Source organism: Rattus norvegicus, chromosome 11 (genome assembly GCF_036323735.1).
Source record: "Rattus norvegicus strain BN/NHsdMcwi chromosome 11, GRCr8, whole genome shotgun sequence".
Classification (NCBI taxonomy): domain Eukaryota; kingdom Metazoa; phylum Chordata; class Mammalia; order Rodentia; family Muridae; genus Rattus; species Rattus norvegicus.
Window position 1 is genome coordinate 82014179 of NC_086029.1, and position 14204 is coordinate 82028382.

Consider the following 14204-nt stretch of genomic DNA (forward strand, 5'->3'; position numbering starts at 1 on the left):
ACTGTAAAGATTTTTGTTAGCATTTATTTGCAACACTAGCATTTTATAGAATGTGCTTTATGACAAGCAGATATTGGCTTTATAGACATGTGACGTTCAAGGAAAACAGCAACAAAAAGTTACACTGGAGGCTTCAAAGAATCTTGGAGGGTGGGGGGTAGGGGAGGGCTTTGGAGAAATGGCTCAATGGTTAAGGTCACCTACTGTTCTTCCAGAGGTCCTGAGTTCAAATCCCAGCAACCATATGGTGGCTCATAACCATCTGTAATGAGATCTAATGTCCTCTTCTGGTGTGTCTGAAGATAGCTACAGTGTACTTATATATAATAAATAAATCTTTAAAAAAAAGAATACTTGTTAAAGGTTAAAGTGGGGGTGATAATATCTTTATGGTACTGGCTAAAGCTCAGCAGTTTAGAGATTGGCTGTTATTGCTTCCCTCCTGGTTTTGGGGGTGTTTAGCTTTGGTCCTATACCCCAGACTTTAACATGAGTAAATGCCTATTGGGTTTGGTATGTTGAGTCTGAAGAGCTCAACAAAGAGACACATTTCTGTAATCTCAGCATTTGGGAAAGTAGCCACTAAAGAATTATTATAAACCAGCCTTTGCTACATAACTGGTTCCAGGCCAGCCCGGGCTATCTGAGACCCTTCCTCAATCGCTCAGCCAGTCAGTCAATGGATTCTCATCAATTGCCTAACTTTACTTAACATTAGAAAAGTACCTATGGGGGTTGGGGATTTAGCTCAGTGGTAGAGCGCTTGCCTAGGAAGCGCAAGGCCCTGGGTTCGGTCCCCAGCTCTGAAAAAAAGAACAAAAAAAAGAAAGAAAAGAAAAATACCTATGGCTTGGTGCACACCTTTAATGCCAACACATTGCAGGCAGAGGAAGGAGGATCTCTGTGAGTTAGAGGTTGGCCTGGTCTATACTATACAGTGAGTTTAGTACTATTTAAAGAAACTCTGTTTCAAAAAGAAAAAAGAAAAGAAAAAAGAAAGACAAGACAGAAAGAAACTCTGAACTAGGCATGGTCACATGTGTCTTGTAATCGCAGCATTTAGGTAGCGAAGGCAGAGGCAGAAGCAGTAGGATCTGGAGTTGGAGTCTGTTATGGTTTGTATATGCGCTGCCCAGGAAGTGGCACTATTAGAAGGTGTGAACCTGTTGGAGTAGGTTTGCCACCTACTCACCTTCATCCTAGCTGCCTGGAAGCCAGTCTCCTCCTAGCAGCCTTCAGATGAAGATGTAGAACTCTCAGCTCCTCCTGCACCATGCCTGCCTGGATGCTGCCAAGTTCCCACCTTGATGATAATGGACTGAACCTCTGAACCTGTAAGCCAGCCCTAATTAAATGCTGTCCTTATAAGAGTTAATTTGGTCATGGTGTCTGTTCATAGCAGTAAAACCCTAAGACAGAGTTCAATTTGGGTAATTGTGATTTCCCAGTATAACGGACTCTAGTTCCACTCCCTTGTAAATCTGTAAGAAGGCTGATCTCACCAGAAAGTTGAATGCTTGGCCAGAGAATCTTTAGACCTGTGACAACTTAACATTTACATTTCTTTCTATGGCACAGTCCTCTGAGGTCTTCAGCCTTCCTTTCTAAAGACTTAAGACCCATAAGCTTGACAGAAATTAGCAAGACCTGGAGCTGTGCCTCTGAGACACTGACATAGGTGTGGGGAATGGAACTCTGGTCCTCTGGAAAAACACTACTTGCTCTCAATCCCGGAGTCATCTCTCCACCTCTATATGTTAAGCTTTCAATTGATTAATTGCCCTTTAAAAGGCATTCAACATTCAAAATGAGCAAGCAGTCTGACTCTTCCTAGGGAAATGTAAAGAGATGTCTGTTTCCCCCAGACAGGGCAAAGACAGACCAAAGAAGAGATTCCATCCAAGTTCAGCTTGGTGAACCAGTGAGCTCACTGGTCTTACAGAAACGTGAGTGTGGGATTACTTCAGTAGCACGGATGACTCAAAGGCAAACCATCTAAAATCCCCACCTCAGTGTGGGGATGACCCACAAAAACTGCATCATCCCATTCCAAACCACAATCAACTGTCCACCTTCTGTACAGTCCAGCATCCCCCCAGGATCAGGTACGGCTGGAGCAAGATTATTAACAGCTGATGTCTGGGGTTGGAATCTCAGGGGGAAAGTAACATTTCCCCTTCCCATCAATGAGGAAGCGATGATAGGCCTGATCCCATGACCCTGCTCCGTGGCTGATCACAGCTTCTCTGATTCGAGGCAATCATGTCATGTCAGGCCTAGAGGAGAAGTTCCACTATCCGGTGAAAAGAATTTCTTTCCCTTTGAGTCTTAGATTCGTAATTTCCCCTCCCTAAAACCGTATCACTTAAGTATCACTGCAGAAGTGGATATATCTGAACTTATACACTTTAAAATCTTTTAAAAATATCCTTATTGGGGTTGGGGATTTAGCTCAGTGGTAGAGCGCTTGCCTAGCAAGCACAAGACCCTGGGTTCGGTCCTCAGCTCCGAAAAAAAAAATCCTTATTATAGATAAGCTGGGTGGGCATGACGCACACCTTTAGTCCCAGCACAAGTTTGAAGCCAGCCGCGTCTACATAATGAGTTCCAGGACACAGAAACTATGTCCTGAAACAAAAAATTACACACACACACACACACACACAAATTGGTTTCGCCCCTTTTGTATATAACATTATAAATATTTAAACAAAACACCAAATCCGAGTAATGATTCCATATACATTTTTTTTTTTTTGAGCTGGGGACCGAACCCAGGGCCTTGCACAGTGAGCTTAATCCCCAACCCCTATAAATTTCTTTATTATGTATTTGGTGGTATCAGGGATTGAACCCAGGACCTCATACATACAAAAAAAAAAAAAAAGTACTCTGAACTATCCCCCAAACCCTATTTCATTATAAAGAGTTTGCTTAGTTTTAAAACATGGCTACACACACTGTTCATTGTATCAATTTGTCATAATTTATTTAACAGTCCTTCCACTTTTGCTATAAAATAAGCCTATAAAAATTAAAGTAGGGTTGGAGAGATGGTTGGAGAGATGCTCTTCCAGAGGTCCTGAGTTCAATTCCCAGCAACCACATGATGGCTCACAACCAACTGTAATGGGATCTGATGCCCTCTTCTGGTGTGTCTGACGGCAGCTATAGTGTACTCATATAAATAAAAAAAATTAAAGTATGCATTTTTTGTTGTTTTTACAATACAAATGACTGAAAGGGGAACTGCTGGGTCAGAGGTAACAGGTTAGCCTTTAACTGGGGGCATCAGCTCTTTCAGCGGAGCCCTTGAGGTTTCAGGGGTCCTTGCTGCTTTCCCCTTCTCGATGATCTGAACAGCTCTAAGCAGACCCTCCTGTAGAGCCTGGTTCGTTACCATGTTGGTGATCATGAAGGACACATCTTTGATGTGCATCCGTCTTACATTAGCGGTATAGTGTTCTCCTTTGTTTCCATGTACAACAAAGAAGGTACAGAGTGCTGTGACATCTCTCTCTCGCAGCCCATACTCCTCCAGGATGGACTCCCACACAGTTCTAATGTGCTTGTTCTTGGTCTTTCTTCTAAGAACAGAGGCTAAAGTCGGAAGACTTCTCACCAGGTCTGGAAGCTTCTGAAGCATTCGAGTGTGCAAGCAAATGAGGACCTCGATGACATAGCTGTATAAAATATTCAGTTCCATTGAGGTGAACCTATAACAAATGTTCAAAACTCCTTAAATGGATAAACAAAAGCTGCATCTGATTAGGTTGGCTCAATGTAAACCCTCTAGAAAAACCAGCCGTGTATTTCAGAAGTCTGACCTACACCAAACTGTGTAGCCTCGTTCTCAGCCACCCATGGGATGAGCTTTGCATGGAGAGGGAACGCCTTTACTCATTTCCTGTCGGTAAGACCAGCAGGTAAGAGACCCACAAAGGTGTACTGCGGTGCCTGGCATATGAACAGGTGCCCAGATTAATGTCTTCTGAACGGAGGAACCAAGCACAACCGACACCTTTGGGGAGCGTGTCAAGCTCAGGTTTGGAATGGCCCGCTAAAAGCTTTCACAAAGCCCCAAAAGTCAGGATTTTTCAACCATTGCTCACCCCAGGGCCAGAGCTGCTGTCCATATCTCGTCTTGGGCTGCTTGGCTTGCCAAAGTCTTGCTGTGGTGTTCAAATCGAAGTGTCAGATTATCCTTGATGGTGTCTAGTTCTTTAAACTGTGTGTCTAGAGCTTGGAGCTTGTTGTCTACTCTACAGGGTTAAAAAAAAACAAAGTTCAGGTCAAGCGAAGCCTAGGACTCCCATATAAGTGTGTGTGTGTGTGTGTGTGTGTGTGTGTGTGTGTGTGTGTGTGTTAATGGTGATGCTGGAGATTGAACCTAGGACCTCATACCTTCCGGACAAGAGATCCACCTCCGAAGTATGTCCAGTTCTCCATTGCCTTCTTAAACCCTGTCTCTGGGAAGTGCTTGCCCTCCCTGGGCCTGCTCCTACCACACACACTTCTTTTGTTTTAGTTTACTTTTCATAAAGTGTGAATTCTAGATAGGAGATCAAGGGCCATTTCTGCTCATCTTAAAAAGAATTCTTAAATTTAAAATATAACTCTGAGTGTGACATTTCCTATCCTGGCCCATTTAAAAGCTTCACAGTTTATTCAGTTGTTTGAACTAGAAATCTCAGAATAATCTCAACACCCCTCCAACTGATCTTTATCTCACCCATCTCCTGCTTCCACCCGAAATAAGCCAGTCTGCCATCTTTTACCTGGCCCTAGGACTACAGTAGTCTCACTGGACCCTTGCTCCAGTCTCCAATCACCCTCCACACACTTCTGTAAAGTAATATTGTGATCATTTAACTCGGCTAAAGATGAATCTTTTTTTGCAATCTGACTTTTTGGCCAAACCAGATCTCTTCTGCAAGAAGTGTGTCTTCCTGAGTCTTCTCACACGTTCTAGTTGCAAATCTTTAACTTCAGTCTCATTTGAAGCCAAAACGTGGTTTTTTCACTTTAAAATTCCTCCCCGTATTTATTTCCTCATAAACTCACTGGGATGCTTGGTCCAGCTAAAGTGTCCCTTTCTAAAGAGCTGAGTTTCTTAGGCAGAATAAACCGATCCCTCCATCGTGCTCCTCTAGTCCTTTTGGAACATCACAGTATAAGGTCACTTGTTCTAAACTGTATTTAAAACAAATTCTACCATTCTTAAATACCATGAACTCCTTGAGGGGAAAAGCCACATTTATTTTTGTAAATCTAGCATAAATTGAACAGAGTTATAGCATCTCAAAGCAGACTTCTTTCTTTATTCTATGTGTGTGTGCGCGCACATGTGTGTGTGAGAGAGAGAGAGACAGAGAGAGAGAGAGTGTGTGTGTGTGCATGCATGCACGTATACATGCACATGTAGAGTACAGGGGATTTAAGAACCAGGACCTTTCAACTACACAAGCATTCTACTTCTGAGCTTACCCCCAAGCCCCAGCTTGTTTTTCCTGTCTCAGTTTTTGAACCTGCCCGTCTCAGAGCACTTCAGCAAACAGGGTTCTAGTTAGTGTGTCTGCTGCTCTCTGCTTATTCCTATTCTTCTTCTGCAGTCCCCATCTTCTGAGAACAGCAGACCCGGGCTGGTTCCCTCCCTGGAGCCCTGAGCCACCTTTTCATTGCTTCCTTCAAGGATATCAGGGTTGTGGTTTCATGGTTCATCTTCTTTAGGAAAAGGAAAGGAAACAAAACACAGCCCGATGAATACTCTGTGGAGGTTGAGATCCCAAATCTTCTGCTGTTTTCCACTCAGCAACAGGCAGCGGCAAGGGGGGTTATCCCATCTAAATACTGCCTGGAAGGTCACCCAGTGCACGAAGCTTTTAATAGCTTCCAGATACAGTTTCAAAGAACCGATGGTGTGAACAGAGGTGTCCTGCAGTGCACTGTGACATTTGCCTTTTTAAACAGACCGTGCCATTATAGAGCAACACGCAACCACACAGAAACAACTCTGTTTATACCACAAAAGGTATATAGGCCACACAATGTATATGTTACTCTACAGTTAGACTTGATAGCGATGCTGCTTTCATTTTAAAATTTTTATTTGCTGTATGAGTAAGTGTTCTGTGTGCACATAAGTGTGTGCACCATGTGCCAGAAGAGAACTGGAGTTACAGGTAATTGTGAGCTTTAATGGGAGGGCTGGGAATCCAACCTGGGTCCTCTGGAAGAGCAACGAGTGCTTTTGTTTTCCCAAGACAGGGTATCTCTGTAGCCCAGGCTGCCCTTGAACTCAGAGATCCACCTGCCTCTACCTCCCTAGTGCTAGGATTAAATGTATGTGCTACAATCCCCTGGCACTTAAAACAAAACAAAACAAAAAAAGCCAGGGTTTTCTTTGGTTATCCTGGAACCCTCTCTTTAGACCAAGCTGGCCTGGAACTCAGAGATCTGCCTGCTTACTTCTGCTTCCCTACTACAGGGATTGAAGGTATGGACTACTATGCCCAGGTAACAATACTTACCTGTGAACCATGTCTCTAGCCCCAGGCTTCGTATTTTAATAGCTTTCTTACTAAATTAGGAACTAAGTCAGTTTTTAAAGAGTGCCTTACTTCTTAAGAATGATAATAATGATTTTAAAGTTAAAAATCTAACCAACGGTAGAAACTACTGAGTACTGTTGAGAGCTTCTAGTGGTATTAAGTAAGGAATCGATGGGAGACACACATGAAACAGAATTTCTCTGTGGTGAGGTAGTTGGAGGCAGTAGTCCTCTTTTTAGGACACTAACACAAGAGAATCTCCCCAGGCTATGAATTCAAGACCAAAAAAACTGGGCCATATCTCACCCCTTTGACCCTTTCAAAAAAAAATGTGCTATCAATATTTGTCTTAGTCAGGGTTCCTATTCCCGCACAAACACCATGACCAGGAAGCAAGTTGGGGAGGAAAAGGTTTATTCAGCTTACACTTCCACACTGCTGTTCATCACCCAAGGAAGTGAGGACTGGAACTCAAGCAGGTCAGGATGCAGAGGCCATGGAGGGATGTGTCTTACTGGCTTACTTTCCCTGCTTGCTCAGCTTGCTCTCTTATAGAACCCAAGACCAGCAGCTCAGGGAAGGAACCACCCACAGTGGGCTGGGTCCTCCCACCTTGACTACTAGTTGAGAAAATGCCTTACAGCTGGGTCTCATGGAGGCATTTCCTCAATTGAGGCTTCTTTCTCTGTGATAACTTCAGCTTGTGTCAAGTTGACACACAAAACCAACCAGTACATTATTAAAACATGCAAACTACAAAAATCATAGAGGATAACAGTAGGTTACTGAAGTGTTGGGTCATTAGAAAAATGTTCACATTAAAGGTGGAATTATCCTGAAAGTATTGTGTAGCAATCAGGGACATAACTGTGAAGGATTATAGACTGGAGAACTTGCATGAGCAAAGTCACAGAGGTGATAGGTGACTAGTTCGTTCAGGTAGATACAGTGTAGGTGGGTGTTTGCTTCTTTGTTTTTGGGACAGGTTTGCTATGATTATCTAGCAGGGACTTGCCTCTACCTCATGATCCTCCTTGCCTTAGCTCCCAAATGTGAGGGCCACGGGGATGCACTATCAAGTCTAGCTCAAGAAGGTATATTTTGATCAAAAGACTCATGCGAGCCTAAGAAAACTAAGTTGTGCATTGTCCATACAATAAATCCAATTGAATGATTTATTCCCATTCAATACTTATTGAGCATCACAAACATGAAATAAATAGATAAGACCTATGAATGAATGATGAGAAGACAAGAAACCTCCCTCTCAGGGAATATGCTAACAAAGAGGCAGAGGGTAGCAAAGCCAAAATGCTTCGAGAGAGCAAAGGAAACAGTCAACAGAATGGAGAGGCCACCTGCAAGACAAGAGAATAGAATAACCAATTAAACAAGAATAGAATTACCGTCACAAAGTAAACAAGGACTGAGATCTAAAAGAAATAACAAACCACCAAAACCTCAGTAGAAAATAATACTAAATTACACAGTTTATTTTAAAGTTTTGAGGTTTATTTCTTTTCATGTGTATGTGTTTTGGATGCCTGTGTGAGTACCGTGTGGTTGCAGTGCTCACAGAGGCCAGAAGAGGGCTCAGATCCCCCTGGAGATGGTGCTACAGATGGCTGTTAGCAGTCATGTGGGTGCTGGGAATCAAACCAGGGTCCTTGGGAAGAGCAATCAGTGCTCTTGACTATTGAGTCATCTCTCCAGCCCCCTAATGACATAATTTTAAAAGATCAATAAATCTACCTGAGAGTTTGAAACTGAAGGAAAATGTGATAATTATTCTTGTCAATTGGACTACATCTACAATGAAATGAAATCTCAAAATGGGTTTCTGTGGGGAAAATAAGTTGATTCACTTCTTTTTATATGTGTAGATGTGTGGGAGCAGGTGGGGGGTGTTTCTGGTTTTTTTTTTTTTTTTTTTTTTTGGAGCTGGGGACCGAACCCAGGGCCTTGCGCTTCCTAGGCAAGCGCTCTACCACTGAGCTAAATCCCCAACCCCTGGTGTTTCTGTTTTTTAAGACAAGGTTTCTCTGTGTAACTTCCTTGGCTGTCCTGAAATTAGATTTGTAGATCAGACTGGTCTTGAACTCACAGAGATCCTCCTGCCTCTGCATCTGCTGGGATTAACAACAATATCTGGTTGGTTGATCCACTTCTAATATGGACCTCTGAGTAAGAAGGCATGCACCTTTATTCCTTTTTGCTTTATCTTAGCCTCCACCTCCAGCAGACATTCCCTGGGAACCCACAAGCCACTCATGTCAGGAGATAGGTAGGGTGACTGTAGATCTTCACCTCTCCCTCCCTTCCTCCAATCCAATCCCCCAGTCTCATCTCCAGTTCTGTAGTAGACTACCTCCTTCGGCCTGGACTTCCCCTCTGCCCCACCTCCAGTGGATCACATGGGTCTTTCCCGCTAACCCTTCTCACCGCCACCCCATCTCATCACTTCCGCATGCACGCAAGCACGTACGCACAGCTCCGGCAGGCATTCCCTTGGAACCCTCTAGCCGAGCCTGGTGGCGGAGAAGCCAGTAGGCCATCAAAGCAGGTCAGCTAAGGGCTTTATATTTTCATTCTTTCTCCTCTCATCCAAATCCTGTCCCCTATTCCCATAGTCTGGGAGATTATCTGATGTGGCCTCTCCTCACTCTCTGCCCCCATTCACAGGGGACTAAGCGGATCCTGGTGGAATACTCTGTTTTCCTCCTTCCTGCGGACTCCCTTAAACTGACCCACTTTAAATCCCATCCTCATTCCTAAGTATGAGCTCCCAATACTTAGAAACACATTATACCTGGAACCCCCAGTGGCCACATCTAGCAGGATCCCAGAAGTATTTCCTACCAGGCAACACACAGCCACCACACTTACCTAAGACCCAGGCAGGGCAACAGAAACCAAGGAACAAAACACCCGTTCCACAAAGACAAGACCAGATATTGGCACCTAGAATTACAATCTTCCCAAAGTCAATCCGGCTACCCAGATGCCAGCATAAAAACTCAATTAACAGCCAGGACAGTGTCTGCACTAGAGCCCAGCAACCCTACCTCTACAGGCTCTGAGGTTGGGGCACAGCTGAAGCACAAGACCTTAAACCAACTCTGTGAAGATGATAGAGGCACTTAAAAAGAAAAGGAAGAAATACCTTAAAGAAATCTAGGGCTGGAGAGATGGCTCAGTGGTTAAGAGCACTGACTGCTCTTCCAGAGGTCCTGAGTTCAATTCCCAGCAACCACATTGTGTCACACAACCATCTGTAATGAGATCTGATGCCCTCTTCTGGTGTGTCTGAAGACAGCAACAGTGTCTTTCTATTAAAAAAAAAAACTCACAGTGGAACAAAAATGAAATAGTTCAATGTCTGAAAATGGAAATAGAACCAATAAAGAAAACCCAAACTGAGGGAAATCTGGAAATGAAAACGTTAGGAACTTGAGCAGGAACCTCAGAGGCAAGCTTTGCCAGTAGAATACAAAAACAAGACAAGTAAGTGGTCGTGGCACATGCCTTTAATCCGAGCACTTGGGAGGCAGAGGCAGGTGGATCTCTATGAGTTAGAGGCCAGCCTGATCTACAGAGCAAGTTCCAAGACAGCCAGGACAATGCAGAGGAAAACGCTGTCTTGAGACGACAAACAAAACAAACCAAGCAACCCCTCCAAAAAGAGAGAGAGAGAGAGAGAGAATCTCAGACCTTGAAGACATGATAGAAGAAATGGAGACACAAGCCAAAGAAAATGTTAAAAAAAATATAGCTGGGGCTGGAGAGATGGCTCAGTGGTTAAAAGCACTGGCTGCTCTTCCAGAAGTCCTGAGTTCAATTCCCAGTAACCACATGGTGGCTCACAACCATCTGTAATGGGATCTGAAGCCCTCATCTGGTGTGTCTGAAGACAACTAGTGTACTCATATATATAAAATAAATAAATCTTTTAAAAACATCTGGCATAAAGTATTTAGAAAATCTGAGGCTTTGTGAGAAGACCAATTCTAATAATATAAAAATAGAGGAAGGAAAAGAAACCCAGGTCAAAGGCACAGGACAATACTTTAGACAAAAATGATAGATTTCCCTATCTTAAAGAACTTCTTTAAGTTTAAAGAACTGCCTATCAACCTACGAGAAGCATACAGAACACCAAATAGACTGGGCCAGAAAAGATATTCCCCTCAGCACATAATAATCAAAACACTAAGTATATAGAATGAAGAAAGAATATTAAAAGCTACAAAGAAGATCAAGTAAGGAGAGACGTATTAGAATAACACCTAACTTTTCAATGTCCAGGAGGTCCTGGACAGGTATTTATTTTACAGACTCTAAGAGACCACAGATGACAGCCCAGACAACTTTACCTAACAAAACTTTCAATCTCAATAGATGGAGAAAATAAGACATTCTGTGATAAAACCAAATACACGTAATAGCTATACTCACATCCACTCTACAGAAGGCACTAGGAAAAAAAAAACCCAACTCCAATCCGAAGAGGTTAACCACACCCAAGAATACACAAGGAATAAATAATTCTAGACTAGCAAGTCAAAAGAGGGAAACAAACACCACTACCACCACCTTAACAACAAACAGCGACAATCACAATGTAACTGGAAACAACAGACAGTTGTTTTGCCCGGTAGGAAATACTTCTGGGATCCTGCTAAGTGTGGCCACTGGGGGCTCCAGGTGCAATGTATTACTAGGTATTGGGAGCTGATACACCGAATGGGGAAGGGTTTAGGTGGTGATGGGGAGTCTACAGGAGGGAGGAAAACAGGGTGTTCCACCAGAAATTGCTTACGTCCCTGTGAATGGGGGCAGAGAGTGAGGAGAGGCCACAGCACACAGTCTGCATCAAGGGTCTCAATTTCCCAATAAAACGACACAGACCAATAGAATGCATGTGAAAACAGGATCTAACCTTCTGCAGTAACCAAGAATCATACCTAACAGCAAGGATAGACCTTACCTTGGAGTAAAAAGATGCAAAAAGATATTCCAAGAAAATGGGGCTGTGGTGGTTTGAATAACAATGTCCTCCATAAACTCGTGGATTTGACTGCTTAGTCACCAAGGAATGGCACTCTGGAAGGATTAGGATATGTGGTCCTGTTGGAGGAAGTTTATCACTGGGAATTGGCTTTGAGATTTCAAAAGCCCATACCAAGTCCAGTGTGTCTCCCTCTGCCCATCAGGATATTGCTCTCAGCAGTGTCTCCCACCGCATGCCTGCCATGCCTGCTGCCATGCATCCCACCACGATTATAATGGACTAAACCTCTGATACTATCGGCAAGCCCCCAGTTAAATGCTTTCTTTTATAAGAGTTGCCTTTGGCCTGGTGTCTCTTTCCAGCACTGAACAGTGACTGAGGCAGAACCTAAGAAACAAACTAAAGTAGCCATTTAAAAGCCTGACGGAATAGACTTCGAACCAAAGTTAATCAGAGGAGGTAAGGAAGGACACTACATACTCATCAAAGGAAAAATCCAAGAGGACTTCTTAACATTTATGTACCAAACACAAGGCAGCCACGTTCATAAAAGAAACACTGTCGGGGCTGGAGAGACAGCTCAGCGGTTAAGAGCACCCAACTACTCACTCATCCAGAGGTCCTGAGTTCAATTCCCAGCAACCCCATGGTGGCTCACAACCATCTGTAAAGAGATCTGATGCCCTCTTCTGGTGTGTCTGAGGATAGCTACAGTGTACTTATATATAATAAATGAATAAATCTTAAAAAAAAAAAAGAAACACTGTCACAGCTTAAATCACATATCAATCCTCAAACACTGATAGTGGGCAACTTCAACTTCCATTCTCACCAACAGACAGGCCATCCAGACAAAAACTAAATAGAGAAATGCTGGAGCTAACCGACATTATACACTATATGAACCCAGTAAGATATTTTACCTAAACACAAAAGAATATAGCTTCTTCTCTGTACCAGATGGAACTTTCTCTAAAACTCACCACATATTTGGGCACAAAGCAAATTAAGTAAGTCCCTGCATCTTATCAGACCACCACAGATTAAAACTGGACATCAACTACAACAGAAACAACAAAAAGCTTGCAAACTCACAGAAACTGAACAACTCCACTAATGAATGAAAAATAGGTTGAGACATAATAAAGAAATTAAAGACTTTCTAGAAATGAATGAAAATGAATATACAACATACCCAAACTTATGGGACACAAAGAAGGTGATTCTAAGAGTCAAGTTCATAGCACAAAGTGCCTACATTAAAAAAAAAAAGTAAAGAGACCTCATATGAGCAACTTAACAGCATACCTGAAAGTTTTTTGGTTTTTTTTTTTCCGGAGCTGGGGACCGAACCCAGGGCCTTGAGCTTGCTAGACAAGTGCTCTACCACTGAGCTAAATCCCCAGTTCTTGAACAAAAAGTTCTTGAACAAAAAGAAATCACATCCAAAAGGAGTAGTCTCCAAGAAATAATCAAACTTGGGGCTGAAATCAATAAAAGACAAACAAAACAATACAAAGAATTAAAAAAGAGTCGGTTCTTTGAGAAAATCAATAGAGTTGACAAACTCTTATTCATATTAACTAAAAGGCAGAGAGGAGAAACCCAAATTAACAAGAAATGAAAAGGGGAACAACAGTGACAGACACCAAGGAAATCTAGAGAATCATAAGGACAAGCTTTAAAAAAATCTATACTTCACCAAATTGGAAAATCTAACAGAAATGAGTAATTTTCTCAATACATACCACTTACTGAAGTTTTTTTTCTTTTTTTTTTCTTTTGTTCGGAGCTGGGGACCGAACCCAGGGCCTTGCGCTTGCTAGGCAAGTGCTCTACCATTGAGCTAAATCCCTAACCCCACTTACCAAAGTTTTAGCACAGAGTTCTACCATGCTTTCAAATATTTAATGCCAATACTCCTCAAATTATTGCACAAAATAGAAACAAAAGGAACATTGCCCAATTAATTTTACAAGGCTAGAATACTCTGATACCCAAACCACATACAAACCTAACAAAGAAATTTACAGACCTGTTGCTGTAAAATTATATATATATATATATATATATATATATATATATATATATATATATAGAGAGAGAGAGAGAGAGAGAGAGAGAGAGAGAGTCTTTTTACCCTCACTAGGTCTGGCACTGCAGTGCCCCAAGATATCATCTCAGTCAGCGTCTCACCCACATTGCTCCATCCCATATCACACTGCCGAAGGGTACCCTCTGAGCCTGGTAACAATCTCTCTACCCATCTAGTTCCCGAGGCAGGCTGCCGCATGCCAAACAGATATATACCAATTTCGTGGCAGGCTAGCATGTCTAGCCACCACACACTCTCTTAAACTCGCCACATGAAAGAACATACAACACAATAACCTCCAATCCAATTGATAATATATAATTTGTTCATCTATACATAAAAAGCCCTGTACACATCCATCCATTAAGAATATTCCCCTGGGTTCGGTCCCCAGCTCCGAAAAAAAGAACCAAAAAAAAAAAAAAAAGAATATTCATAACAACCTGTAAATGTGCAGAGAGGAATCTTAACATCAGCCTCCATGTTCTCTCCACTGCTTCTCCCTTCTGTTCCAGGCTTCTCTCTCTAAAACTTTTCTCCCGCCCAT

At 42.5% G+C, this 14204-nt stretch overlaps 1 protein-coding gene across 1 annotated transcript; it reads right to left on the bottom strand.

The window, feature by feature from the left end:
• Positions 1–2963: 2963 nt before the first annotated feature.
• On the bottom strand, positions 2964–5847 carry Smco1 (single-pass membrane protein with coiled-coil domains 1). The gene is made up of 3 exons (XM_006248472.5): positions 5672–5847; positions 4113–4262; positions 2964–3716 (listed from the first exon to the last, which is right to left on the bottom strand). Exons 1-3 carry the CDS (start codon positions 5719–5721, stop codon positions 3272–3274), a joined length of 645 nt encoding a protein of 214 aa, XP_006248534.1. The 5' UTR covers positions 5722–5847; the 3' UTR covers positions 2964–3271.
• Between the last annotated feature and the right edge of the window lie 8357 nt (positions 5848–14204).